The sequence below is a fragment of the Bacillus rossius genome, chromosome 12, assembly GCF_032445375.1.
Source record: "Bacillus rossius redtenbacheri isolate Brsri chromosome 12, Brsri_v3, whole genome shotgun sequence".
NCBI lineage: Eukaryota > Metazoa > Arthropoda > Insecta > Phasmatodea > Bacillidae > Bacillus > Bacillus rossius.
In genome coordinates, this window is record NC_086339.1 from 18,233,404 (window position 1) to 18,260,065 (window position 26,662).

Genomic DNA, 26,662 nt, shown 5'->3' on the forward strand with positions numbered 1-26,662 from the left:
TCCTAGGACCAATGGTTTAGGTTGGGATTTTATATGTCACTTATTCAGAACTCTATCACTACCTACAAAATAGTGATCTCAGTATTACTGGATTCGGATTCTTACCTGGACATTTATTCTTTGTATTGTCGTAGTAACTTCGATGGTTAAAGTTATTTGTAAAACGTTCCCTGAATAGCTTTCTGGTATTTACTGCGCAAATTAATAAGCACAATAAAAAAGTCAAATTATTGAGTATTCAATTATACGTATTTCCCATGGTTTAAAAAAAATTATCATGAATGAAACTTCAATACTGAGTATAGTTTCGATAAACCTATTTCAGTGATGCAAAAAATAACCATAGCCATGTGTAGTACAAAGCTGTAACATCTTTCTTGTAGTTTTAGAACTGGTTTCCAAAATAAATCTTTTGTGAAAGTACAAAATTTTCGCCCCTGTGTATTACCTTAATTGCAGATGGCAACAAAGCCCACATTGATTGTTTAGCGATACAATAATCATGTAAGCTATAGCTTTTCATTGCATTCCTGTTTTACTGCTACTTAAGGGACAAGGGTATTTAATACCCTTGGATAACTAACAGGGCAACACACCTGGGCGTAGCCGCAATGATCTGGCTTACGTATTTGCATAGAAAAAAAATGGTGCTTAGTAGTCCAGTTTCAATTATGGGGATAGTGAATTAACGCCAAGTTAACAGTGCTGGGTCATAACAAAAATACCTTGCACCTGCGGTTATTCCGTGCAAGTCACATTAAAAAAATACATATAATTTTTTTTATTGTTACTAAAACAGGGTTTGAAAATTTAATTTGGCTCTCCCCTGACCGTCATTTTGGATCAGGTTTTTGACGTGACAACGTCTAATAAATTTATGAACGCCGGCTGCACGTACGAAAAATGATGACTCATTGTCCCGTTACACTCATTGTCCCGTTACGCTCATTGTACGCTTGCGCCGCATCTATCTCTCTTCCACTAGATTGGCCTATGAATTTACTATTATATTAAATAGGTTAAGGCGGGCTTTCATAAGTAGCTTTTAAATTTAGTACTTTAACTAAACTATTGTTTTATTAATTAATTTTTTGGTTATTTTTCCATTTTTCCATTTTTCAAAAATAAAGAGCAATAAACAAAAAGAAACATAAAATCTAATTTTAAAAAAATATTTAGAAATTTTAATATCAAGTATAACCGCTTAACCGACGTGCAATGAAATATACTATTTAATGGAGCCAATTGAATATTCCAATTAAACAATCACTTTCATTCAAAAAATTATATTTTAAATAATCTGTTCGTTAAAGTAATAAACATATTTGAATTAATGAGTGCAAATAAAAGTAAATGTATCAATTAAATTGTAGATTTCATTTCACTCCTTTGTATCCATACAAAATATTGATAATTCAATAAAAATGATTCCATTTTATTCATAAAAGTATGCAATCATTTCATCAATGTTTTGTTATGACGTTGTCACGTTAAACTATCGTCCGTAAACCGACTATACAGAGAACCAATTTTTTTGACACTTCAATCAATACACGAGAGTTACAGAAATAGTCTTTAATTAATAGATAATGAAAATATGAATTTGAACGTCAACATGGCGTGTGAAAGACCACCCTCAATACATACATTATACAAATATATATATAAATATATAGCTATATATATGACACGTATGTGCATCAACGACACTGTTGGGTGATTGTGCCCCGTACTACCTTGGTGAGGAGCGGGCAGTGGCAGTGGGAAGGACCCCCCTCCCTAACCCTCCTCCTGGGCGCCAGGGACCCACTCCCCTTACCATCCTCCTGGGCGCCAGGGACTCCCCTCTCTTACCCTCCTCCTGGGTGCCTGGGACCCACTCCTCTTACAGTCATCCTTGGCGCCTGGGACCCCCTCCCCTTACCCTCCTCCTGGGCGCCAGGGACCCCTTCTCCTTCACCTCCTCCAGGGCACCAGGGACCCACACTCCTTAACATCCTCCTGGGAGTAAGGAACCCCTTCCCCCTACCTTTCTCCTGGGCGCCAGGGACCCCCCTACCTTACCATCCTCCTGGCCGTAAGGGACCCCTTCCCCTTATCGACCTCCTGGGCGCCAGGGACCCACTCCCCTTACCATCCTCCTGGGCGCCAGGGACTCCCCTCTCTTACCCTCCTCCTGGGTGCCTGGGACCCACTCCTCTTACAGTCATCCTTGGCGCCTGGGACCCCCTCCCCTTACCATCCTCCTGGGCGCCAGGGACCCACTCCCCTTACCATCCTCCTGGGCGCCAGGGACTCCCCTCTCTTACCCTCCTCCTGGGTGCCTGGGACCCACTCCTCTTACAGTCATCCTTGGCGCCTGGGACCCCCTCCCCTTACCCTCCTCCTGGGCGCCAGGGACCCCTTCTCCTTCACCTCCTCCAGGGCACCAGGGACCCACACTCCTTAACATCCTCCTGGGAGTAAGGAACCCCTTCCCCCTACCTTTCTCCTGGGCGCCAGGGACCCCCCTACCTTACCATCCTCCTGGCCGTAAGGGACCCCTTCCCCTTATCGACCTCCTGGGCGCCAGGGACCCACTCCCCTTACCATCCTCCTGGGCGCCAGGGACTCCCCTCTCTTACCCTTCTCCTGGGTGCCTGGGACCCACTCCTCTTACAGTCATCCTTGGCGCCTGGGACCCCCTCCCCTTACCCTCCTCCTGGGCGCCAGGGACCCACTCCCCTTACCATCCTCCTGGGCGCCAGGGACCCACTCCCCTTACCATCCTCCTGGGCGCCAGGCACTCCCCTCTCTTACCCTCCTCCTGGGTGCCTGGGACCCACTCCTCTTACAGTCATCCTTGGCGCCTGGGACCCCCTCCCCTTACCCTCCTCCTGGGCGCCAGGGACCCCCCTCTCTTACCCTCCTCCTGGGTGCCTGGGACCCACTCCTCTTACAGTCCTCCTTGGCGCCTGGGACCCCCTCCCCTTACCCTCCTCCTGGGCGCCAGGGACCCCCCCCCCCTACCTTACCTTCCTCCTGGGCGCCGCCATGGCGTCGCTGAAGAACACGCCCTGCCGGCCGTCGGGCAGGGTGATGGTGCCGCAGTAGGGCGGCGCCGCGACGTCCGCCTGCGAGCCGCCCTCCGCCTCCTCGTCCACCACGCTGAGGCCGTCGAAGTCTGCGCGCAGGCTGTCGCGCCGCGTCGCCTTCTGCTGGTTCTGCGCGTTGTCCTGGTCCTCCTCGGCGGGGCCGCGCTCCTCCTCCTCCTCGTCCTCCTGGTCGTACTCCTCGTCCTCGTCCTCATCCTCCCCCTCCTCCTCCTGCGCAGGCGAGACCTCGTCTTCCACTCCACGTCACCCCAGCGACCTGTTCGCGGTGGAGCCAGGACTCTTACACAGTGGAAACCACGTTCATCCGGCTCGCGTTCATCCGGATCACATTTGTGAAACATTTGATTTAATTTTCACATAAAAATGACAATCGTATTTGACATGTATGCGAGCAAAGACGAATTAGTACACAATATTATACCTCACCGAGTTATTTATTTATATATATTTATATATTTAATTACTTGTAAGTAACTTAGGGCATGTATACTATGTAATTTTTGTTACAAAACAGTTATTTTTTTGTCGTAGTAAGTCTGCTTATTTTTAAAAAAAAACATTTATTTTGCTCATTACCCTTATTTTACTTGGATTATCAGGATTTTTCAATTTTCCGGATTACCTTTGGTCCCATTAAGTCCGGATGAACGAGGTTTAACTGATAATAAAATACATATAATTTAACTTTTTTTTTCGCATAAGTTTTTGTAGTGACACCTACATAGTGCCACTATAATGTTTTCCGCACTCGCGCCTGTGTTTATAGCATTGTATAACTGTCGGAAATTTGTCTACAGCGTAGTTTTTACAGCTATGCTCTAAAAAATGTTTTGTGACATTCTTAAACAGGAGCCCATTTCACCCCTACTCCCTCTCCCCTTCATCTCCCCGGACGACTTCAAATTTACTTCCTGTCTTGTCATTTTGTGCCCCTATTAAGAAAATAATCCTGGATCCGGGCCAATGAAAGTTATTAATCTACAGAATTACAAAGGATAATTTCCATACAAATTTTTTACTTTTACTATGAGTATTTCTTTCTCTAAAGAAAATGTAGGAGGGATACCATGGATTCGTGGAAAATATATTTTATCTAATGTATGCATTTTCAATAATGATGCTAAAAACAAATTTAGGTCTAAGTACTTAAAAGTGGAGACCTGCAAAATTCGCGTTATTTTCTGACACCGAGATGATTTCAACAATCAGGACGGTGAAATTGGTTGGTACACTGCCGCCGCATTACACCATCTATCGTGAATGAACATTTCTTTTAAATTTTTATTAGCTTCCAGTCCTTGAGGGCGTGTCATACAACACCCGAAACCATGAGATAGGAAGGGCCACGTTTATTTATAAGATTCATTGGGTAGCAAAGTAGATTTTAAGCACAAACATCTAGCTTCCTGTCGATGGTTGGACTATGGTGTTTCTTGACATAACTTTGACAACCCTGAGTCAGTTACAAAAAAGGATTATTGGTGTCCCAATTACGTGTTAACCCACCAAAGGATCGACCAATGAGCATATGAAAAAAAAGGCTGATTATATGTTGCCAATTGAGTCCAACCTGAAGTGAAATGAATCCTCGAAATAACCGTAGCCCTAGACATTGTAATTTTTGTTCATTACCTGCTGAAACTCTAAGGGCGGTGTTCCAAGACGTTCGGGCAAGGTAGCGAATAAGCACTGCCTTGTGGTAAAAAATACTATATACAGCAGCACAGCGCAAGAAAATATGACAGCTTTTCTAATATTCTCAAATACTTTTCAAGTTGCAATTATCTATTGTTATGACCATTATAGTGTTCAAAGCGTATTCCAGGATAGCTTCACTATTAAATTTTCATTTGGTACACCAACACACTTGGTATGTCACCCTATGATTATGAATATGATTATATATGAGTTAATGGCGCTAGAAGCGGTTCAGCCATCTGGACGAAATCAAAAGAACTGAGCTTTGCGCGTGCGCGGAATTTTGGGCAACAGAACGGCAAGGACGAGACAACAGAATCCACTCCTTAAAAATAAAATAAACGGCCACGTCCTATCGTGCAGTACGAATACGGTTAGGACAGAGGTGTAGATTATCCAACACCTTAAACCTCATTTTTGTGTCTTGGAATACCAGCAATAACCTTCTGTCCCAATTGCATTCAGGGGCGCAACAACTAAATTTCCAAAAGGAGGGGGGGGGGGGGGGCAATATACCTTTTTATAAAGAATCATCGATTCCCCCTTTTCAAGCGAGGGGGGGGGGGTCGGGAATATTTGTATTTCAAGGTGGAAAATGGTGCTATTTAAGCAGTTTTATTATCTAAAAATTGATTCCACAGCACTTTCTTTGCACCCGTTTGCCCCCACTTCAAGGTTTCAGTGGGAAGGGGGGGGGCAAAATAGCCTTCCCCCCCTGTTGTTGCGCCCCTGATTGCATATGATATGATCTCATGAATTTCGGACCAAATGAAAACGACCATTGAAACATATTGAAGGTTGTGGATGCTGGTCCGCCGCCTCCGGGTGAAGGCGCGGAGTGTTTTTGCAGGTCCCATGCTCGCCGCTCACCTCAGACCCGTGCGCGCTCTTCTTCTTCAGCAGGTTCTCCAGGCGGTCGTACTCGTCCCGCAGCCCCCAGATCTCCCGCCGCAGGTGCTCGTTCTCCTTGCGCAGCTTCTTGATGTCGCTCTGACCTGCGGGGGGCACACACGCGCGGGCGTGAGGTCCGCGACCTGCCAGAGACTGCAGCAGTCGGAGCCCGCCGGGTTGAGGCAGGGGCGTAGCCAGGGGGGGGGGGGGGTCCTTTAATTAATTTCTTATTCATCACTCAAACAAATTTCATATTAAAAATTAATAAAATTTCTACCATTACAATATTTCAATTTAAGTACCGAAAACTGCTAAAATAGCTGAATGTAATTTTTTGGACATACGCCATTGCCAAGAACTTTTTCTGTTGAAGAAAAACTAAAAACTAAAAAATAAAGAAATAAATAAAAATACCCAAAAAAAGACAAAAAAACACAAAATTAAGCAAAAAATTGCTGTTGTCAACAAGGATATAAACACCACAAAATATTCCGCAACAGGAATATGGTCAACAAACAAAGAAAATCAAAGAAAAATGTACTAAGAGAACGAAAAAAAACCCCCACACATAATGACGACACAGAAATATTGAACCCAAAAAAATTCAGCATAACGGTTGAAACGAAACAAAAACACGACAAAACGAAAAGACGAAACAAACACAATAGTTTTCCAAAACAGAATAGAACGATAAAAAAAAAACCACAAATGATGACAGCACAAAAATATTAAACCCAAAATAATTTAGCACAACAGTTGAAGCGAGACAAAAACACGACAAAAACGAAAAGACAAAACGAACACAATAGTTTTACCAAAACAGAAACAAGCGACGTTTCGGGAACTGCAATCTGCTCCGGTCCTCAGGCAGAGACGCACATGGTACGGAAACACAGGTGCGACTCTGCTAAAATAGCACTATTTTACACCTTAAAATCCCAAATTTTCCCGGGGGAGGACCCCCGGATCCCCCCGCTTTAATACGGGGGGGGGGATGCTTTTTAACACCCCTCATACACAAATCCTGGCTACGCCACTGGGTTGAGGTCACGTCGTCTCTTGCTCTTCGATGACGGGCTTTGGGTCGAAACCAACACGTTGGGTAGCAAAACTTCCACACAGGAGTGTGAAGTAAAGGAAAACATTCTTCACGAATTCAAACCAAAAGACAGGACACAGTAAGGTGAAGGCCAAGAGAGGCAACAGTTAATACCTGCCTATTTATCTGTTCGATGAATGAATAGGCTTCCGCCGGATCGCAGGTTTCTCTAGGTAACTGAAAAGTCCCAGAGCAGGAAAGTATGCAGAAAAAGGGAGTATGGGGCATACATCGCCCTCCAAAATCCTAAAAAAAGATCTCTAATTCCCGCCAATAAATGGAAATATTTTGAAAGCAAACGGCGAGAAAAATTTGTTCTAACCCCCAGCCCTTCGAAATTAACTCCCGCCCACGCTTCTGTTCCAAAATGATGTGACGGATTGAGAGGTGGGTTGTTCCAGCCTCTCTACGTAACAGGGTCTCCAACCACTTTACCGATCTCAATGACAAGGTGTGTACCTTTTCCCGAACCTTTGGGAAGTCCCAGGGTAATAAGGGCGTTAGCCTAAACATGCTGGGATAACAAACCAAAGGCAAGACTTGTACTTGTTCGATGACATCTCGCTGAAGAGGAAGAACATCGGTGTGCATAATGTTAACAGCATGACAGAAAAATATAGGGAATTTATCCATCCATATCCTCAGCTGAGGAGATACCCCGACAAATGTTTTGTAATACGTACATGAGAATGTCAGTAAGTATATCAGATTTAATTTTGCGAAGGCCTGAGTATCGGATCCAACGAAATGGCACGGTCTTAAAAAATCAACTTCTGACAGTTGTTCATGTCAAAAAATTTTTTTTTAAACTTAAACATAGCCTGTCTTAAAGATGTTCCAACTGACATATTTGGGCAGGTACAATAATATTTTAATATAGTTTTGACTGTGAAAAATATGTTTAGTAGGAAGTCAAAAGTGTAAAAATAAATTAGAGAGCACTTAGTTTAACTTGTTATGAAAATTGTTTTATTATCTGTTGAAAAAAACTAACTAAACTGGGAAACAGTTAACATACAAACTTGGAAGAATAATCGCTTGTAGCGAAATGTGTTATTCTATAGGTACATAAAAATATTCCGAATATCAAAGACAATTGTGCAACTAGTAAACAATATTGTAACTATGTTATTCTAAAATATAAATGGGCGACAAGTTTAAATAATATTTCACACCGTGAATTTTATAATCGATCAGCAGCAACCAACTATACAGAAAGTTACTTATTCTGATGAATGCTGTGAACAAGGATAGCTAAACAGTACTAAAAATAGCACAGAAAAAATAAAAGAGAACTACATCAAGTTTAATTAAAATTTTTGATTGCCTGTTGCAAATTTGGGATATTCTCAATCTTAGAAAATTACTTTTGAGAATCTCACCAACACTGCTTGAAGGCATGTACAACAATAAATATCCTTGGGTCACAGGTAACCAGAAAAAATAAAATAGAACTGTGCCCAGTTGTATTAATTCAATAGCGGTAGCGACATTTTAAGGTAGTCAAGATGAGCAAATACTGATGGAAAATGTTACGAACACTGCTCCAACCTGCGCAGTACAAGGCTAGCTAAATTGGGCTTACGCTAGCACAAAGTATAAAAAGCGTTGTTCACGGCCTGTAGCGAGTTTCGTTATATTCTAGACGACGAAAATGTCAGTAACTCAGCTACAGGCAATAAACAAAGCTAGCTAAATTGAACTCATGCTAGCACAATTTTTAAACAGCGTCATTCACCACCTGTAGCGTGCATCGCGGTATTTTTTGCCAACAGAATGTCAGTAACTAGCTACAGGCAAATAACGAAGCTAGCTAAATTGGACTCATACTAGCACTAAGTTTAAATAGCATTGTTCACCGCCTGAAGCAAGTTTCATGATATTCTCGACCAGCAGAATGTCACTAGTTCGACTACAACTTAACGAAGCTAACTAAATTAGGCAAAAATAGCATCTTCACCGCCTTTAGCAAATTTCGTGATATATCGACCAGCAGAATGTCACTAGTTCGACTACAACAACTTAACGAAGCTAACTAAATTAGGCAAATAGCGTTGTTCACTGCCTGAAGCAAGTTTCGTGATATTATCGACCAGCAGAATGTCACTAGTTCGACTACAACAACTTAACGAAGCTAACTAAATTAGGCAAAAATAGCATCTTCACCGCCTTTAGCAAATTTCGTGATATATCCACCAGCAGAATGTCACTAGTTCGACTAAAACAACTCAACGAAGCTAACTAAATTAGGCAAATAGCATCGTTCACAGCCTGTAGCAAATTTCGTGATATATCGACCAGCAGAATGTCACTAGTTCGACTTAAACAACTTAACGAAGCTAACTAAATTAGGCAAATAGCATCGTTCACAACCTGTAGCAAATTTCGTGATATTCTCGACCAGAAGAATGTCGCTAGTTTTGCTACAGACAGGGAACAAAGTTGGCTAAATTTGGCCTAGCGCTAGCGGCAAGTGTCAAATAGCGTCTTTTAGACAACTAGCGGGTGTTCGTGAATATATCGACCAGCAGAATGTCACCAGCTCGGCTGCAGGCGTTGAACGAGGCTAGGTGAACTGCGCCAAACGCTAGCAGCAAAGTTTAACCAGCGTCGTCAGGTGCCTGTCGCGGGGAACAGAGCAGCACGCCCGCGACTCCGCTGCAGGCATCGGACGAGGGAAGCCTTCATTTAACAGACGAGAGAGCCCACACCCGAAGTTCCCCGAAGTTCGTGCTCGCTTTTTTTTTCTTTTTCTTTTCCGTACCACAACAGGTGAGGATAGGTTAGCTACATTATAAATACTTGAAAACATTGTGGATGGTTGGTTATATTAGGTAAGTACAGATAGCTACATTAAAAAATACTGTGAAATCATTTTATGGTTGCTTAGCAAATAACTTTTTAATATGTAGCTATTCAGGGCTAGGAAACAGTTTACATGATTTCACAGTATCTTTAATGTAGCTATCCTGACCAAATCAACCCGTACACAATGTTTTAAAGTATTTATAATGTAGATAACCTAACCTAATTGACCATTAGTTATCATGAGTTGTCACAAAAAAAAATTCACGGTCACACACACACACACACACGGCAAACGAATATATATATATATATATATATATATATATATATATATATATATATATATATTTACAATGAACAAAAAAAACCGAAGATGCACGATCGGTTCGTTTGGCTCTCTCGTCTTTGAAAAGAAGGCTTCCCCGGACGAGCCGGGCGCCCACACGGACGGATCTCACGTGTGAAGCGGCGCATGGCTGACGGTCCGGCTGCCGCTGTGGTCGCCGCCAGGAGGGAAGAGGGGTCCTGCTCCCCGGGCTGCGCCCCGGACTGGCCGCGGCCCCCGGCTCTGCCCCGCTGCGCGCGCGTGAGGCTCGCCCCGCTGGAAGCGGTTAATCACGCGGCGCGACGACGCGCGTGTTAAACCGCCAGGGTAAATCAAGCTCCTCGCAGCGAGGCTTCTATTTATACCGAGGGGGCCCCCGGTCCCCCCCTTCGCGGGGGTGGGACCGCCCGCGGCATTGTGTCTTCCAGGGGGGACTTGCGCGTCGCGCGCTCTGCCCCCTTCGATCTTCCCTGCTTCAGCTAGCGGCAGGTTGCGTGGTCGCGCGACTCGCCTCTCGCCCGAGTGACGCGGGGTTGTTTCCCGCCGGAGTCGAGCCGGGAAATGTTTCCCAGCAAGCGGGGTAAACGTTGCTGTGGGACTGTTAGTGACTTAGATTTCGTTGTAGATTATCTCGCTGGTTTACCTGGTATCGTATCGAGTTGAATGTTCGCCCAAAATTGTGAGTTAGTTAGTGGTGGGAGTTAGCGAAAAAAAAAAATTCTGTTTCTGTGACAAGCCTACAAACAGTGACATGAAAGTCGCAGGGCCACGTCGCCGCGACTTTGTCGCTGTAGCGACATCGTAATCCCGAGGCTTCACAAACTGCGTATTGTGGAGGGACATTTAATTAAACAGAACCTTGTTTTTTTTTTTTTGTGTGTATGTAGGAGCGAGAAATTTCCAAAACTAATTATTTCCTTATGTGTTTTCGTTAATGACACTGGAAAAACAAATATTTCAAGTTTTTTTTAAATTAAAATTTGTTTTATAAGGTTTTTTGTATCTCGTAATTCAATAATTTTTAATATTTACTGTGCAACATTGACCATTATAAATTTTATAACATTTTTTAAAATAATGTATGGTCAGAGAAACCAAATTAGTTCTGTTATATTTCAGAAGTTTTTAAATACAAAATATGTAGCCTGGATTTTTTTTAAATATATCCAAACATTAATGTAATAATTTTGAACAGACATAAAATAGCCAGTGCCCTACATGAGTGCAGTATATTAGACTGGCCGCACTCATGGCGGGTCGGTTGTCGCTGCTCCAATGTGACTTGTCCGCGCTGAAGTCGCCATCTGTTGAGTGGCGCCGCTTCTCGCAGCGACCCGCGACCCGCGACCCGCGACACGCCTGGCGCCGCTCCAGGAGAGCGCGACGCGACGCGACGTGACATTTTAGCTGTCGCGGGTTGTGACCTGGCCCTGCGACTTAACAGCTTACAGTCGCGAACCGCTACATGCGACATGTTTGTCGCGATGACAGTAAATATACAATAAACATAAGTGAGGACTGGAAGACGCGACTCTCACTTTGTTACTGGCTACGACCGTGTAAGGATCATCTAGTTATTGACTCGTCTGATACATGATTTAAATAACTGGCTGTTATTGAGAACTCGATGGCATCTTTACCATAATCAACGTCGACCTTGATGGAAGGCCTTTTTAACAACTGTGCAGACCCCGATGGCAGCGACGACGACGGCGACGCAGTTCCCGGTTGACATCGTCGACGAAAACTACGCAGAACTCGATGGAATGTGTACCATCTACGTCGGGGTCCCTTAAGGCAGCGACAATAGCGACGCAGATCCTGATGACATCGTCGACAACTACGCAGAACTCGACGGAATGTGTACCATCTACGTCGGGGTCCCTTAAGGCAGCGACAATAGCGACGCAGATCCTGATGACATAGTCGACAACTACGCAGAACTCGATGGAATGTGTACCATCTACGTCGGGGTCCCTTAAGGCAGCGATGAAGGCGACGCAGATCCCGGTTGGGATCGTCGACGACAACTATGCAGATCTTGTTGGATGTTGTACCATCGACTTCGTAGAGGCAGATCCCAACGAAAGCGATGCCAACAACCTTCGAGACTTCAATGGCTGGTGATTCGTCTTAGCACGGCCAGTATACACTAGGCACTGAGAAAATCAGACCGCTCTAACGATTCAATACATCTGACAGTTAACCATAATAATTTTTTGTTTCAAAATGCGTTTTGTTGGGAGTTGTAAGAAGCTATTATTTAGAACGATGAGTACGTTTTCTGTGCGACGAACATTTTATTGACAGTAAAAGCGTTGGGAACTATGGTCTACTCTGCGACTGTGTCATTCACCTTTGGACAAATATTTTACAGGTTAAAACTTTTATTTCCTATGCTACAAAAAATCTATTCACAATGTTGATACATATATGCTAGAATATAAACTACATATACTAAATTGTTAAGTGATCATGCAGTTAATAATCAGGGCACATTGTGATATTCGTGATTACCGGTAGGAAATTCACTAAGTTAAAAACTTTAAGTTAACTCATTTTTTCTCAAAACTACATTCTGGTTCACGAAATAGTAACACGGGTACCTTTCCCCCTCCCCCTTATCATCGGCCACTTCACCCTAGTCATTGTAAGACTCTTTAAACCTTCTACACACTCTACACCCTCCTCTTTCTCAGACCTCTCGCTGATTTACCAACTCATCCTCGCCTGCCTTGCTGCCCATTGTGTTTCTTTACCTTCCTCCCTTCCCTTCGCGTACGAATACCACCGAAAAGGCAGAGCAGAAACAATTTCCCTACCCAGAAAAAAAAAATGTAATTTTATGAAAGATTTCTTTGGAAACCAGTTGACAAGAAATAGTTTGTAATACTACAGTACATATATTGTAACTTTGTTCAATACATGGTGCTATGGTTATTTTTGCATATATGAAATACGTTTTTCGAAATATTACTGAGTAGTTCTTACGAAAATTGGCGCGTAATTTTTATATTTGGATCAAAATAATTTTTTCGGACCATGAAAAATATAATCGAATATTCAATAAATGAATCATTTATTTTGTTTTATTGTTCTTTTTAACGTGCGCAGTTAACACTGAAAAGCTATTCAGGGAAGGGTTTACAAATAACTTTTAACTACTGGAGTTACTGCGACAACACAAAGCATAAATGCCCGGGTAAGAATCCGAACCCAGTATTATCTACTGCGAACACCGTTTTGTAGATCTGCGGTTGTTTTCATGCGAATGTACAAATACCTGTAAATGTTACGTGAATATTTCTATTCCATTTACAAAAAAAAGAAGAAGTTAACTGTGTATGTGCAGTGGTGTGTGTGCGTATCTTGGCACGTGGCCCAGTCTTGCGAGGGGTAAACGGAATGCCTGATGCTGTTTGTGTGCTGGAGGGATATGTGAAGCCGCGACGGACGTAACTGCAGAACATGCAGAAAACCGGCGAAAGGGGGGAGGAAGACCCCCAAGAAGGGAGGATGACGAAGGAATGATGGGAAGGAGGGGTAAGAGAGAAAAAGGGGAGGGTAAAAACACGTCTCGCGAGCAAAATTTAAGTGATTTACGCCGACGTTAAACCTTGCAGCAAGCCCGCGCGGAGGACGGCAAAAGCCGGTCCATAAACGCGAGGGGCGTAAATAACGACCGGACGTAATTATGATTCCCCGCGGGGCGGCGCAACATGTGCGGGGACCGCTGGTGACGGCTGCCAACTGCTTTGTCGCTCCCGACCGCTTAGCGGTCTCCCGCCACGCCCCGCTCCGGCGACGACACAGCTTCAAAGACACGCAATAATGGCCTTATCTTAGCAATGGTGATTCTTAGGGAAAAAAAACATATTCGAACCATTTTTGTAGATAATTTTATAATCTACAATTTTTGTCTGAACTATATTTTTGATAAAACTTGCCGTTTTTGAGAAATATAAAAAAAACTAAAAAGTTTTTATTATTTTTTATTTTTTAGCACGCATGGGATCTATGGGGACTTTTGGCTTTTTATTTCTACTGGTGTAGGTACTCAAGGTCTCTACCAAAAATTCAGCTCTGTCGGAATTTTTGTTATTTGAAATGTCTATTTTGACCGGACTAGAAACACACGAGGTGGAATCGTTGCTTTTAACTTTTGATACAATTACAATTGAGTGTTTCCAAATCATTTTATATGTTTCGCAGTTGGATTCTCTCAATCTGAACGTTTTTTTTTTTAATTTATCACAGTTATCTTATTTACAGTGGTCTATGTTTTGTGTTATTTGGTTATGACGTTTCTAAGTTGTGTTTTTTTTGGCTTTGTCTATTTCTAAGTTATATATTTCTAACTTATGGCAGTTATTATTTGCGTGTTTCTTATTTGTGACATTACTAAAACATGAAACCATGACTTTATTTCTTATAATATTTCAAAGTTGTAATTTTCAAAGTAATGGTAGTTAGAAACAGTTTATTTCTGAGTTATGATCGTTCTAGCTTACGGCAGTTCAAAGTTACATGGATTTTTCAAGGATTCCAAATCATGGAAAGTTGTGACTTTCTCAGTTCAGTGTCGACAGAAATAGTAAGTACAGTGTTAAAAATTTTTAGCATTAAATTTCCAAATAATCCATCAGGAGACATAGTAAAATTACAGCTATCTTCTTCAATTTACGAATAAAGTATTTCCCACGAACAAGTGCATTTTTCTGGGAAAAAATTTTTTTTTTAACTTTTGTTTGGTTCACAGCAGCGTCCACAATGTTTCCTTCCAACTTCCAAAACTCCGGATTTCGAACCCAGATCACTTTGGTGGTTGGCGGATGATGTGGCCATTAACCATCTTTGCTTCTGTAGGTTTATAAAGTAAACCCTAAAATAAAATTAAAAAAAAACAATAGTTTGCACACGTTACTATTACGAAAGTTAAAAATCCAAAATTGGTAATATGTATATTTTTTTTTTCGTTTCGTTCGATACAAAATGCATATGTATATATATATATATATATACATATATATATAATATTTCATCTTTATAGAGTAGCTATATAAAATGGAGAGACGTGACCAGTTCGTCTACAAAATCTGCCAATCCTAACACGGCGTGAAGGAAGTTCTTGATTCTGCGGTATAGAACTGGTTATCTTGTTGTCGGATCATCTCCATATTGACTTTTGCAATATGGAGATAAACGGATAAAAAAAAACCAGTTCTGACCATGTGAAAAGTCCACCTTTTTCTGGATAACAAAATATTTATGGATATAATCGAGTTTATTTTTTTTATTCTTAATTGATTTTTTGTTATAATGTTTGTTTGAAAATACTCACATGACGCTATTTCAACGAGTCAATCTGTTAAAACACTTATAGTTTTGAAAAATTAAAAAAAAAGGCTTTTAAAATATTAAAATATAAAATTTAAATTTAAATTATTTTTCTGACAACCAAATAATGCTCCAAACTCTGTATAACTAAAAGCGTGGGGTGCTCTCTTCTTTCATTTTCGTAATGACTATATCCTAAAAATAGTGATAGCAAATTTAAGACAAATTATATCAAGCCACCCTGCGCTTTTAGTTGTACGTCAACTAATTGCTAACTTCACCATTTATATCAGTCAACCACTCCATATACTAACACGAATACCTCCATGGTCCATAACCAGGGAAAGTTATTTTTCACAAGTGATAAACGCCCAGGCTCGACCGGTAAATTAAACTTTCCGCTCGGGTGCCGGAATCATTAAAAAAAGAAACAAAAATAGTCTTGGCGCTGCTTTCTGAGGATGATCGAGTGACGTCATGCTATAACTCCGACATCAAATGGACGCGTCTTACGACGGCGACAAGGGCCGTCAAGCAGTGCTAAAAACACAAACCGCGTCAAAGGGCGTTTCAACGTAAACTAATCAGATTAGTTTGGGAGAGAGAGAGAGAGAGAGAGAGAGAGCGAGAGAGAGAGAGAGAGAACAAGAGAGCGTGTTGGTGTTTGTGTGTGTGATGTGTATTTCATGGCGGCAAGAAGTTAGGGAACGGGTGTATGCAATCTTTGGCACGTTAGCAGTAAAAGTCAGAACGAGAACGGACCCCCAACTCTGTAGGCCAACTGGATAGCAAAAACATTGTTTGGTTTATAAAGTGATTCCTCGCCGGTGTGTTCTTAACGTCTTTGTTAAGCAATGCTCACTTCGTGATGAATTTTTTTTTACGATATATCCTAGTGAGTTCCTTTCAAGCTATTTAAGGCCCCCCGCCTACCTGGGCAAACACACGGTGTGCAAAGTTTCAGAAGAAACAACGCGATTTTGGAACTGCTCGACTTATCCTACTGAGGTCTGTTTAAGAAAAGCATTTAAGAATTCGCCGAGGGCGGAATGGACATCTCTGTCTTCGTACATCGTTTTTAAACTGTATTTTTTAGGAGAGTAAAAAGGGCTAAAACGCGTGTTTTCAGAATAATATTTAGACATGAAAAGCCCCGTAAAGACTATTGAAAGCATTCGAAGGATTTTGCAATACACCTTTATATTAATTTCTGCATCAGCTTATGTTATGGTTACCGCTCCGATCTTGATAGTTGCCCTATGCACGAATAGAAGACTGCGCGCCAGTTCACAGCCTTGCGCTTAGAGGCGATGCCTCGCTAGAAACACCAGCGAGCGTCGCACTTAACAAAGTATCAAAATTATACCCGAATCAATTTTGGTCATCTATAAGGAGTATTCTGTTGAAATTATTCAGTCATTAAATTAAAATGTACTAATATAAAAAATCACAAATTACGAAGGAGTCTTTTAATTGGCTATAAACATAACTTGAAAATCAAAAAAAGTTAATTACACAGTATTCAAACAAAACTATAGAGGTTACACTCGGAATGCAAAGAGTAATTTTAAAAATGTTGCATTATTGAATAAGTAATTACTTTATTACATAAAGAAGAAGAATCCTTATAGTGATAGTAAATGTTTCAGGTGTATATTTTGGTAATGCCTTAAAAGTATTACTTATAACTTCTGCGTAATATTTATAGTGTTAACTGTTTAGTTAATTTTAAAATGACGGACAGTATTTTAATAAAATTTATTTACGAAAATAAGGTTCAAACCCGGGTTTTAATGTTTTGTTGAAGTTTTTTTCGCTTTTCTCGGAGCCGTTTCTAATAGTTTGAAGTTTCCTGTTGTTTCGTGCTGCCATCTGCGCTTGATGGTGGCAAGCATCGTTTACGATTCAGGCAGAGAATTCTATAGGTGGGCGAAGAAAGTACGTGTGTGATTCGCGTTCAGAGAAGTTGTTACATGAAAAGCGAATATTTTATTTATCGGTATACTTAAACACGCGCTCGGAATTATTTCAAAGAATTCAACGTCAAAATTCGTGTCCAATTTTCGTGTTATAAGTTTATTAGCTTCACGACAACACATCGATTCGCTTGTTACCGAGGTTAGATCTTTTCGAATCTTTGGCGACTACTGAAAGACTCGCTCAAAATTATTTTTTAAGAAGTTTTTGTTATATTTTAGGTAATTATTAAATTGTAAAGTTGGTAAATGTACTGTAATTTCTAACAGTGTAATCACGTCACCCGGAGGTCCGGTGAAGCCGCTCTTCCAGACAACACGTCCCGGCGAGCCTTGGGCGTGCGCCCGTGTTTACCAAACAGTTCTGGTTTTCGTATCAAAAATGCCAGCGCCCCCGCGTGACTTCATCCCCTCTCCCTCTTCCCCTCCCCCAATCCCAATTTGTCTCAAAGTCTGGGTAATGTGATTTCCGACACCAAGCAACGCTAACTAGAGCGTTCTCGAGCGAATGAGACTCCCGGATATGCGTCTTAAACTCCCGGACACATATGTCCTTCCTTACTGTCTGACGCACATCCTTCAAGGTCGTTCCAAACGCAACATTTTGGGCTATGGTTTACCTGAGCAGTTAAAACTGCGCGGAGCGTCCACGCACAAACAGTTCTAACTCAGCAAGTAGTTCGACTTACTTACTTTGACCGATTACTTCCGGTAGACCGATGTCATATCTCTGTTTTCCGTGCGAACTACTAACTTGTGTTTCTGCAGCAATGCTTCGTACGCCTGCCTTTTCTTATCCCTATCACTGGACTTTTTGACGTGACAACTTCTAATAAATCGATAAACGCCGGCTGCACGCACGAAAAAGTTATAAATGAATTATAAATAAAATTTCGTGCCCGGGGCCACAATTGCATATCATTTTGAGCACTGGAAGACATAAAAACGTAAAATATTCTCGACGAATTTTAATCTCGGCCCCAGCGCACCACGAACGTCTGGGTTGGAGAGTAAAGCCGAAATTCTTTCTTAAACTTACTAATACTTATTTTATTAACTGCAAGAGCATTTTTATTAAATTCTACGTTTAATTTCACGACGAACAAACTTCGTCGTTAAATGTGTAGTTGCGAAAACGCGTAAAACATTCTCGACGATCTTGAAGTTAAATAGCAAACATGTATAAAAGTTATAGTTAAAATAATCTCTTCTTTAAAGTAATAAACATATTTGAATTAATGAGTGCAAATAAAAGTAAATTTATCAATTCAATTGTAGATTTCATTTCACTCCTTCTTTGTATCCATATAAAATAGTGGTAATTCAATAAAAATGATTCAATTGTATTCATAAAAATATGCAATCATTTCATCAATGTTTTGTTATGACGTCACGTTAAACTATCGTCCGTAAACCGACTTTACAGACCACCAATTTTTTTCTTTATTTTTTTTTTTAACTCGCCACAAACAAGGGTGACTTTTATACAGTTCAATGAACTGCATCAGAGCCTCTTTAGAGCACTGATGAATGCCAGCCACGATCACTGTCTTCACTTTCTGGACCACCCTCGAGCGAAAAATTGCTGTCCGAAACGGAACGGGGGACGGAGCAACTGTCCATGCGCAACAAATTATCTGCGTTCGTATCTGAGGTTCGGGCAATTTCGCTCAGTTTTTTTTTTCCCTTCGACTCCCGTGTTCTGTATTTTACAAGACTGCGCAGTTCGTAAAAATTGCGTGTTATTCCTGTCCTCACGCTACGTCTTAACCTGCAACAACTTACAACTGCGCAGGTAAATCTTTGCTCAGAACTTTCCGCGTGGACTGGCTTTTGCGCTCGGACCACATCCTAACGCCTGGACCAGCGATGGCCCTGGGCTATTTACTTTCATGAATGCCCTTCCCTGGAAAAAATTTGAAAAATTAACTATTTCAAAACAACAAAATTTAAGCCAACTCGGAACTTAAGTTTCGACGATGGTTTTGCTAATTTATCTTAAGAAGATTTATTGTTGTTATTTTTTTCGTGGAATATCATCCTCGACTCAGGTTTTCATAAATGCTTACTATAAAATTCCGGTGTAATAATGTAAGTATACGTGACAGTAAAAAATTAGAAAGTTTTGTTAATATCAAATCATAAACTGAAATTGGTTTTAACCAGTACATTTAATTAGATGCTAATAAAATTTTAATTTTTCTTTTCCCATTTATGTCCATATATTTTAAACAGATCAGTAAAGTCGGTTTACGGACGATAGTTTAACGTGACAACGTCATAACAAAACATTGATGAAATGAATGCATACTTTTATGAATAAAATTGAATCAATTTAATTTTAATAATAAAAGAATAAATACTTGAAATTATACTAGTAATCAGATTTTTAAAATGCAAGAATAATTAACCTTTATTGCCGAAATTGTTGTTGTAATAAGCAATGAAAACCACATTAACTTTTCACTTCACTTTATAAACAGTCGACGAAACAGTTCACGTGTAGAATACTTTTAATTAATTTTAAAAACTGGTGTTTAGCTATAAAGTTTAAATATAATTATGAACATGTTTTCATATAAATAAACTGTAATCAAATATCTATCATCAATTATATGAATCACCATAATTCTTTAGTCAATTGTAACATAACCTATTATTACTGCACTCGCCGACAGCGTAACGGGAAAATATGCGTAACGGGACGCTTTTCGTTCGTGCAGCCGGCGTTCATCGATTTATTAAACGTTGTCACGTCAAAAAAAAAGTAAAAACAAAAATAAGAAATATCGAATATCAAATCTTTCGAGTACTGAAGTATTTGAGGATCTGGTTGACCCATCCCTGGCATGCTATCAGCAGTATCAGCACGTCTGCATGGCGATCGAGGTGGCGAAGGGAAATGGTGTATTTCATGCCGGCAACTCGGAAGAAGAGTTACGACGGAGATAACAACGCAGCTCTTCATCGGCACACTCAAAGAGTGGCAAGAAGCGAGGGAGGAAATCCGTCTCTGTGGTGTGCTTGAGTTTTCAGTTTCTGCATCTTTCGCTGCTGGTCTCGCCAAGTCGGCCGTCAACAAGACGGGAGTTATGGCTCTCTCTCTCTCTCGCTCTCTCTCTTTCCTGAGGGAGGGGGAACGCGGAAGATATAAATCCCGCAGCTGACGTCACAGCTACGCCACGTCCGACGTTCCGCTAAAATAACCTCTAAGGAAAGGGAACAATTAAGAGGTCCTCTTCCTCGGTGAAAATTATGCGCGTTTGAGCCTACCGGGTGCAAGACGGCGATAAGGACGACTCCAACACGTGCTTCAAGTGCCACGTCGCCTCTACTAGCCTGGCTCGTAGTATTTTCGTCGTGCTGCGATAAACAATGGGAACCTTAAAATTGGCATAACTGTAATTTTATCGCAACGCTAAAACTTAAAAAAATAATAATGGCCTGCAACGGCACATACACTCTTAAGACTGTTCAACGCGCGTTCCGTGTAACCGCGCCACAAGTAGTGGCGGAGACTGCGCGCAGGAGCAGTAAAGGTGTCGGAGGCGCCGACAGCGCGCCTTACGGCCGACGGAGTAACCACCGCGCCTCCCTATGGAGCCGGGGGGAACAGGCGCTACGCAGCTGTCCGGCCGCCACATGAAAGAACCCTCGCTCGCGAATATAAGAGACCTCCGGCATTATATTTAGTTTTCAACTGTGATCATGGCGTAACTCTTGAAAATGTGTTTTTTGATGTTGCAAACATCTCAGCTCTCGGTGGACGGTATTCGGTAGGCGTGGTTTCGTGAATGGAACGGAAATGGTGCTGCCATCTGTGGTGGATGGCGCGAACCAAACTTCACAAAGCCAAAGGGAAACTTTGTAGGATTAACTGTTTAGTTAATTTTTAACAAGACGGGCAATATATTTAATAAAAAATTCCTTGCCGGAAATCAGGTCCAAAGCCGGGATTTATAACTTTTTCAAGGTTTTCTTTCCCCCTATTTTATGCGAGCCAATTCATTATATACCTAGTATGAAATTTCGGTCTGCTAATAAAATGATTCTATAGTCGACATAGCTGCTTCGGCAGCGAATTCTAACGACGGGTGCTGAAAATACGCGTGATTCGCGTCAAGGAAAAAAAAAAAAAACAATTTTCGTATGTTTATCACACTGAGCATTATTTCCAAGAATTCTGCGTAAAATTTCGCATCCGAGGCCCGAGTTTTGTATTATAAGTTTATTTCCAACACGAGAACACACGAATTTGTTCGTTACCGAAGTTAGATGTAAACACATCTCTAGCGAGTAGGTACTGAAAGTCTCGCTCACATTGTTTTTGTATTATTTACACTACTAAGCCTGGGCTACATTCGCGATAACACGCCAAACAGCACGTAAAAAGCACAGTTGCACACGCACAACACAGAATTTGAAGTCACATTCGCACACAACATAGCAGTTCGGAACATTCCAAACTGATTTCTTCCCATATTTAACTGTGTCAAAAATCTTTGGTTTCAAATGTTTGAATAAAGTAAACTATTGTTTATAAAAGTAGTTTTCACCTACACCCAAACGTTTATGGTGGGGTCTCACAATACACGTTGATTTTTTTTCCTTTTCATTTTCTCGTTATTATTAAAAGTTAATGGCTATTTATCTCAATTTAACACTACACCTATCTTGCATTTGTTATTCTGTCTTAAATATTTTCATCAGATATTCTTTAAGTGTAAAATAATGGGTGTAAAATGTCGCGCAATTTTATGTAATTATTATCACTTCCTCATCTTTTAACATCCCCTATTTTACACTTTGTGAATATTTATTTTTAAATGTTGCAACATAGAAACAGATGCAAGAAAGATGTAGTGTTAAATTTACAGAAATAGCTCTTAATTTTTAGTAATGACGTAAAAAGAAAATAATCAACATGACGCGTGAGACATCGCTGTTTCTAACGACTGGGAATTATTAATTAGAAAGTATATCCTCTCAAATAAATACATATTCGAATTAATTTCACCCCTTTTCTTTTAAATGCACATATCAAAGCAACAAAACAACCGTTGACGTAGTGCACGCTGATTTGCCTTGAAGCAGAAACCGGTGCACAGCACAGACAAAAAATATGTGGGCTGTGCGCGTGCTGTTTTTCTGTGCGCATGCTAATTTCCAATGTAACAACTGCTGTCTGTTTGTGTACATTCAACTAGAGCGTGTGTGCGCTGTGCACGCGCTATCGCGAATGTAGCCCAGCCTTTATAAATTACGTTAAATTTACGGACTTCTCAACGAAGACTGCAACTCAGATAAACGAAGTCTTAGTAGTTCGTACAGGAACTACACTCGATCCCGACTTCAGAGTTCTGTGATCCGTTGTAAACAATGTATACTCACACGTAGGAGAAAGAACAGGTATTTTTTGTAGACTTAACACGTTTTTATAATGTTTGGTTAAAACACCAATATTAACTGTCCTTGTGAATTCATGTTTAAAGTAATTCTTAGTTGTAAATTTATGAAGATTCTTGGATAATTTGTAAAGAGTGGTCTTCGTAAATTAAGATTAAAATATATTTAACACTCCCACGTTCTGTGTCTCAAAAAATGTATGAATAATAGTTCCCCGAGATTCTTTTAAGCTTTCCCGAATTATGTTGTCGGGCAGGCTTTTTCATACGTTTTGTATACTGTACACACACAGAAAAAAAGAATTTATGTGCAATTACAAAAGATTCTTTTGGAAACCAGTTGTCAAGAAATAGTTTGTAATACTAAATATAATCAAATATTAAACAATTCCAATATTTAGTTATATCATGCTTATTGATAAGCGCAGTTATTACTGGAAAGCTATTCTGGGAAAAGTTTACAAACAACTTTTAACTACTGGAGGTACTGGAACAGTACAAAGCATAAATTCCCGGGTAAGAATCCGAAACCAGTATTACTGCGAACACTATTTTTTAATTATACACTTATGTTCATCTGGATGTACAAATTTACAAATATCTGTATACTATTTTTAGAAACTTCAAAATAAAATTTTGTTTCAATCCTAACATGAAATTTCTATGTATATACAGTTTTAAATTAACTTTTCATGAATAAAATTTGTCGTAATTCTCTGTATTTTCAGTATATAATTGATAAATAAAAATTTGGGTTTCCCAAAAGTATAGAAGCTTAAGTCTTTCAGGTTTTATGGAAAACAATTTTTATTGGCTTATGAATGATATACTAAAAAAATGAATACATGCGCAAACTTTACACTACCACACATGGTCATAGTTCACGCTAGAGTTGGGGTATAATTTATTCCTTAATTTTCAATGGCATATTTGGATTTTGGATATTCACATTTAAAATCAAGAGTGCAACAACATTATTATAGAAGCAAAATAATTTCGTACACGGTGATTTTAGAATGTTTAAAAAATAATAATAATAATGACAAAAACAATTTAATAAAGGAAGCTCATTAAACCATAGCGGAATGATTTCTAGTTTTCCGAGAAGATACATGTGTAAGCTACCTTAAGACTCGGTCTTGCACACCAAGATATTTATAATTATTTTTGTTCACTTATGTTCATTCCTATACCTTTTTTTTTTTGCATTTGTTTTTGGGTCATAAAGTTTCTCACCAGTTCTTTACTTAACCGTATTTACTAGCTGCCAATTCACATTTCACATTTTTTCTTCTTCTTTTTACCGATGTGAGATAAACTATGGTGAAAATATGTTAAGGAAATTCCAGATGAAACACAAGATCTCAAATACATAATAGTAAATACAAAAAGGAAAAAAAAAATTCAAAATGGTGTGTGAGACCGGGTCTTAATGAATTTTGTTTTGGATTAAGAATTCCACTGGCCTGCCGCGAGCTAGTGCCTGGGCACATATCCTCAGACCCTCCAGCAGCGCGGCAGCTGTGCGAACCCACCTCTCTCCACTTCGGCGTTGATGTTGATGGTCCGCAGGCGGAGCTCCTCGTTCTCGAACAGCATCCCGCGCGACGACTTGCGGTCCAGTCGCCGGTTGGGCTTCACGTTGATGTCCTTCCGCCGGGCGCGCAGCATGTTGGACGTCCCTGGCGCCATGTCGAGCATCGCCGTCGCGCTGTCGCGGGACCTCACTCACCCCTTCACTGACCACGCTGGTTCGCCGTCGACGAAGACGCCGATGCCTGGGGCTCCGCGGGGCGGCCGAGGACTCTGCTGTCCACGCGACACAGCCGGGGGCTTTATCGCCGCCGAAGACAGCCCGGGGACAGCCGCTGAAGAGATACGTTCCGACGACCGCTATCGAGGCCTCCCAAGACCGCCGAGCACACTTGCCAACTGCCGAAGACACACACTTGCTGTCCAGTAGACTTTGCCGCCGTCGTGGTCTCTTCGGGAAGGTCCCCTCCGGCGGTTCGTCCGCGCTCGACCCGGGTCCACCAGGATCTTGATCTGATCGAGAGTATCCTTCCGTCTCCCTCCGCGACGATGGTGACAGACCGCAGCCCCCCCTTTTTTTCCTTCTTCTTCTCCCCCCCACCCCGGGCTCCCGGTCAGTCCATAACGACCCCCTCCCTCCCTCCCAACCCCCTTCCAACCGACGCGATCCCTCCCCCGCGCAAACAAACAGCTGGCGGCGCGAACTTTCCCTCCCGCTCTGGAATAACAAACCTGCCCCCTCCCCCCTCCTACCCGCGCCCGTGGCCCCCCCTTCCCCCCTTATCGGATAATAATATCACCTCCCGTGACCGCCCACCCCCTGGATCTCGCGGCGACGGGCAAGGTCGCGGCTGGTCCCGGCGACCCGGGCGGGCGCTCTGCCGTCGACGGAGGAACCCGTCGACGCGACCTGGAATGCCGGGAGGAGGGAAAAAGAAATGTGGATGGGGAGGGGGGAGGTTAGCCCCGCGGAGGAGGAGGGGGGGAGTGGCGTGGCGGGAGAAGAATATTTTGGCACGGCAGTGCGACGGGAGGGATATTCTTGGAGGCACCTTGTTCCCGAGCGCGCGCACCGGCGCGGGACGCAATCTCCACTTCCTTGACGGAACCTCGCCGACGAGTGGGGGTCCCCCGTCCGGACGACGCAGCACTGCGCCGCGAATGCGTCGGCGGCGGCGGCGGCGGCAGTTCGCCAGGCGGTCGTCCCTCTTTCCCCCGCCGCCGCCGCCGCCCGTCGCTGCCAACCTGACGGCCGATAACTCCCCCCTTCCCCACCCCGGAGAACACCCGTTCCCTCCTTCCTCCCCTCCGTTAAGGGTTCTAGCTCCAAAGTGGCGGTGCCCGTAAAACATGATGAATGGGCTTCCCACCTAGTGGTATGCCGAACGTGTCGCAACCACCTCCGCATTCCCCCCTGCTTTCTGTACGTTCAGCTGGGTTTGAACCTCTTTGGTCATTATTGGGGAGCAGGCATTTTTTAGCGAAAATTTTGAGCGTCCATCAATAAGAGTGCAATAAGGTATGCATGCGCCAGCTGTTTCTTTCTTGTAATCGGCGGCCGTCTGATGCGAGAGAAGCCATTGATTGCCCTGTTTGTTTTCACCGCGACCACTCAGGACGATTTTGCTTCCGTGCTGAAATTATTGTGAATGGTGTGCCGACACGTACCTGTGAGAAACTCGACCAATCACGAAACACAGATAATGATTGACCTTTTTTTTTTCTCGGCTAGTCTCGAAATATTTTCACGAAAAATACATGCTCATAGTTAATATTTTGGGATAGTTCTCATCCGGTCATTTCAGTCAACAGTTGAACGAAATTCATATGCCCTAACCCGCACATGCTTCAACTGACGAAACGTTGGTGGAAGTAATTTCACCATCGTAACTGAAGGAAAACGCGTTTGAAGGATTCCTTAGCGACCAGATTAGCCGGAATGGTCTGAAGGAAGGAACAGAAAGAATAATTGCGGGATCACGGTGCAAAGTTTCAGTAGTGAACATTTTTATAACAGAATGTGAAATATTTTTTATTTGTAACATTATATTTCTCGGTATACCGCATATGGTAAAGAGTAATTTCGTGAATACAGCGGAAGTTAAGGCACAGTAATGTGTAACAACCACGGTGCTGCCATCTGTGGTGGATGGAGCAAACCAAAGTTCTCAAAGACAAAAGGAAACTTATAGTATTAACTGTTTAGTGAATTTAAATAAGATGGGCAGTGTTTTTATAAAATTTCTCGATGAAAATCAGGTCCAAAGCTGGGGCTTAGTATTTTTGTATTTTTAAAATTATCTTTCGCTTTTATCGAAGCCGTTTCATTGTATAATTTAAAATTTCGGTCTGCTATTTAAATGATTCAATAGTCGATGTAGCTGCTCCATCAGCGAATTCTAGCGACGTGTGATTCGCGCAAGAAGTGTAGTTGAAAAAAACAATTTTCATATATTTATCACGCTCGGCATTATTTTAAAGAATTCTACGTTAAT

General features: G+C 41.7%; 1 protein-coding gene across 1 annotated transcript in view; it reads right to left on the minus strand.

Annotated features, from left to right (window-relative positions):
* The window catches only part of LOC134537261 (uncharacterized), a 124,653-nt gene extending 99,948 nt beyond the window's left edge, over positions 1–24,705 (minus strand). Inside the window, exons 1-3 of the mRNA XM_063377532.1 lie at positions 24,170–24,705; positions 5,664–5,788; positions 3,015–3,305 (exon numbers count right to left, since the gene is read on the minus strand). Of these exons, the coding sequence (XP_063233602.1) occupies positions 3,015–3,305; positions 5,664–5,788; positions 24,170–24,335 (582 nt within the window). The 5' untranslated portion in view covers positions 24,336–24,705. The remainder of the gene's footprint in view (positions 1–3,014; positions 3,306–5,663; positions 5,789–24,169) is intronic.
* Positions 24,706–26,662: the final 1,957 nt, after the last annotated feature.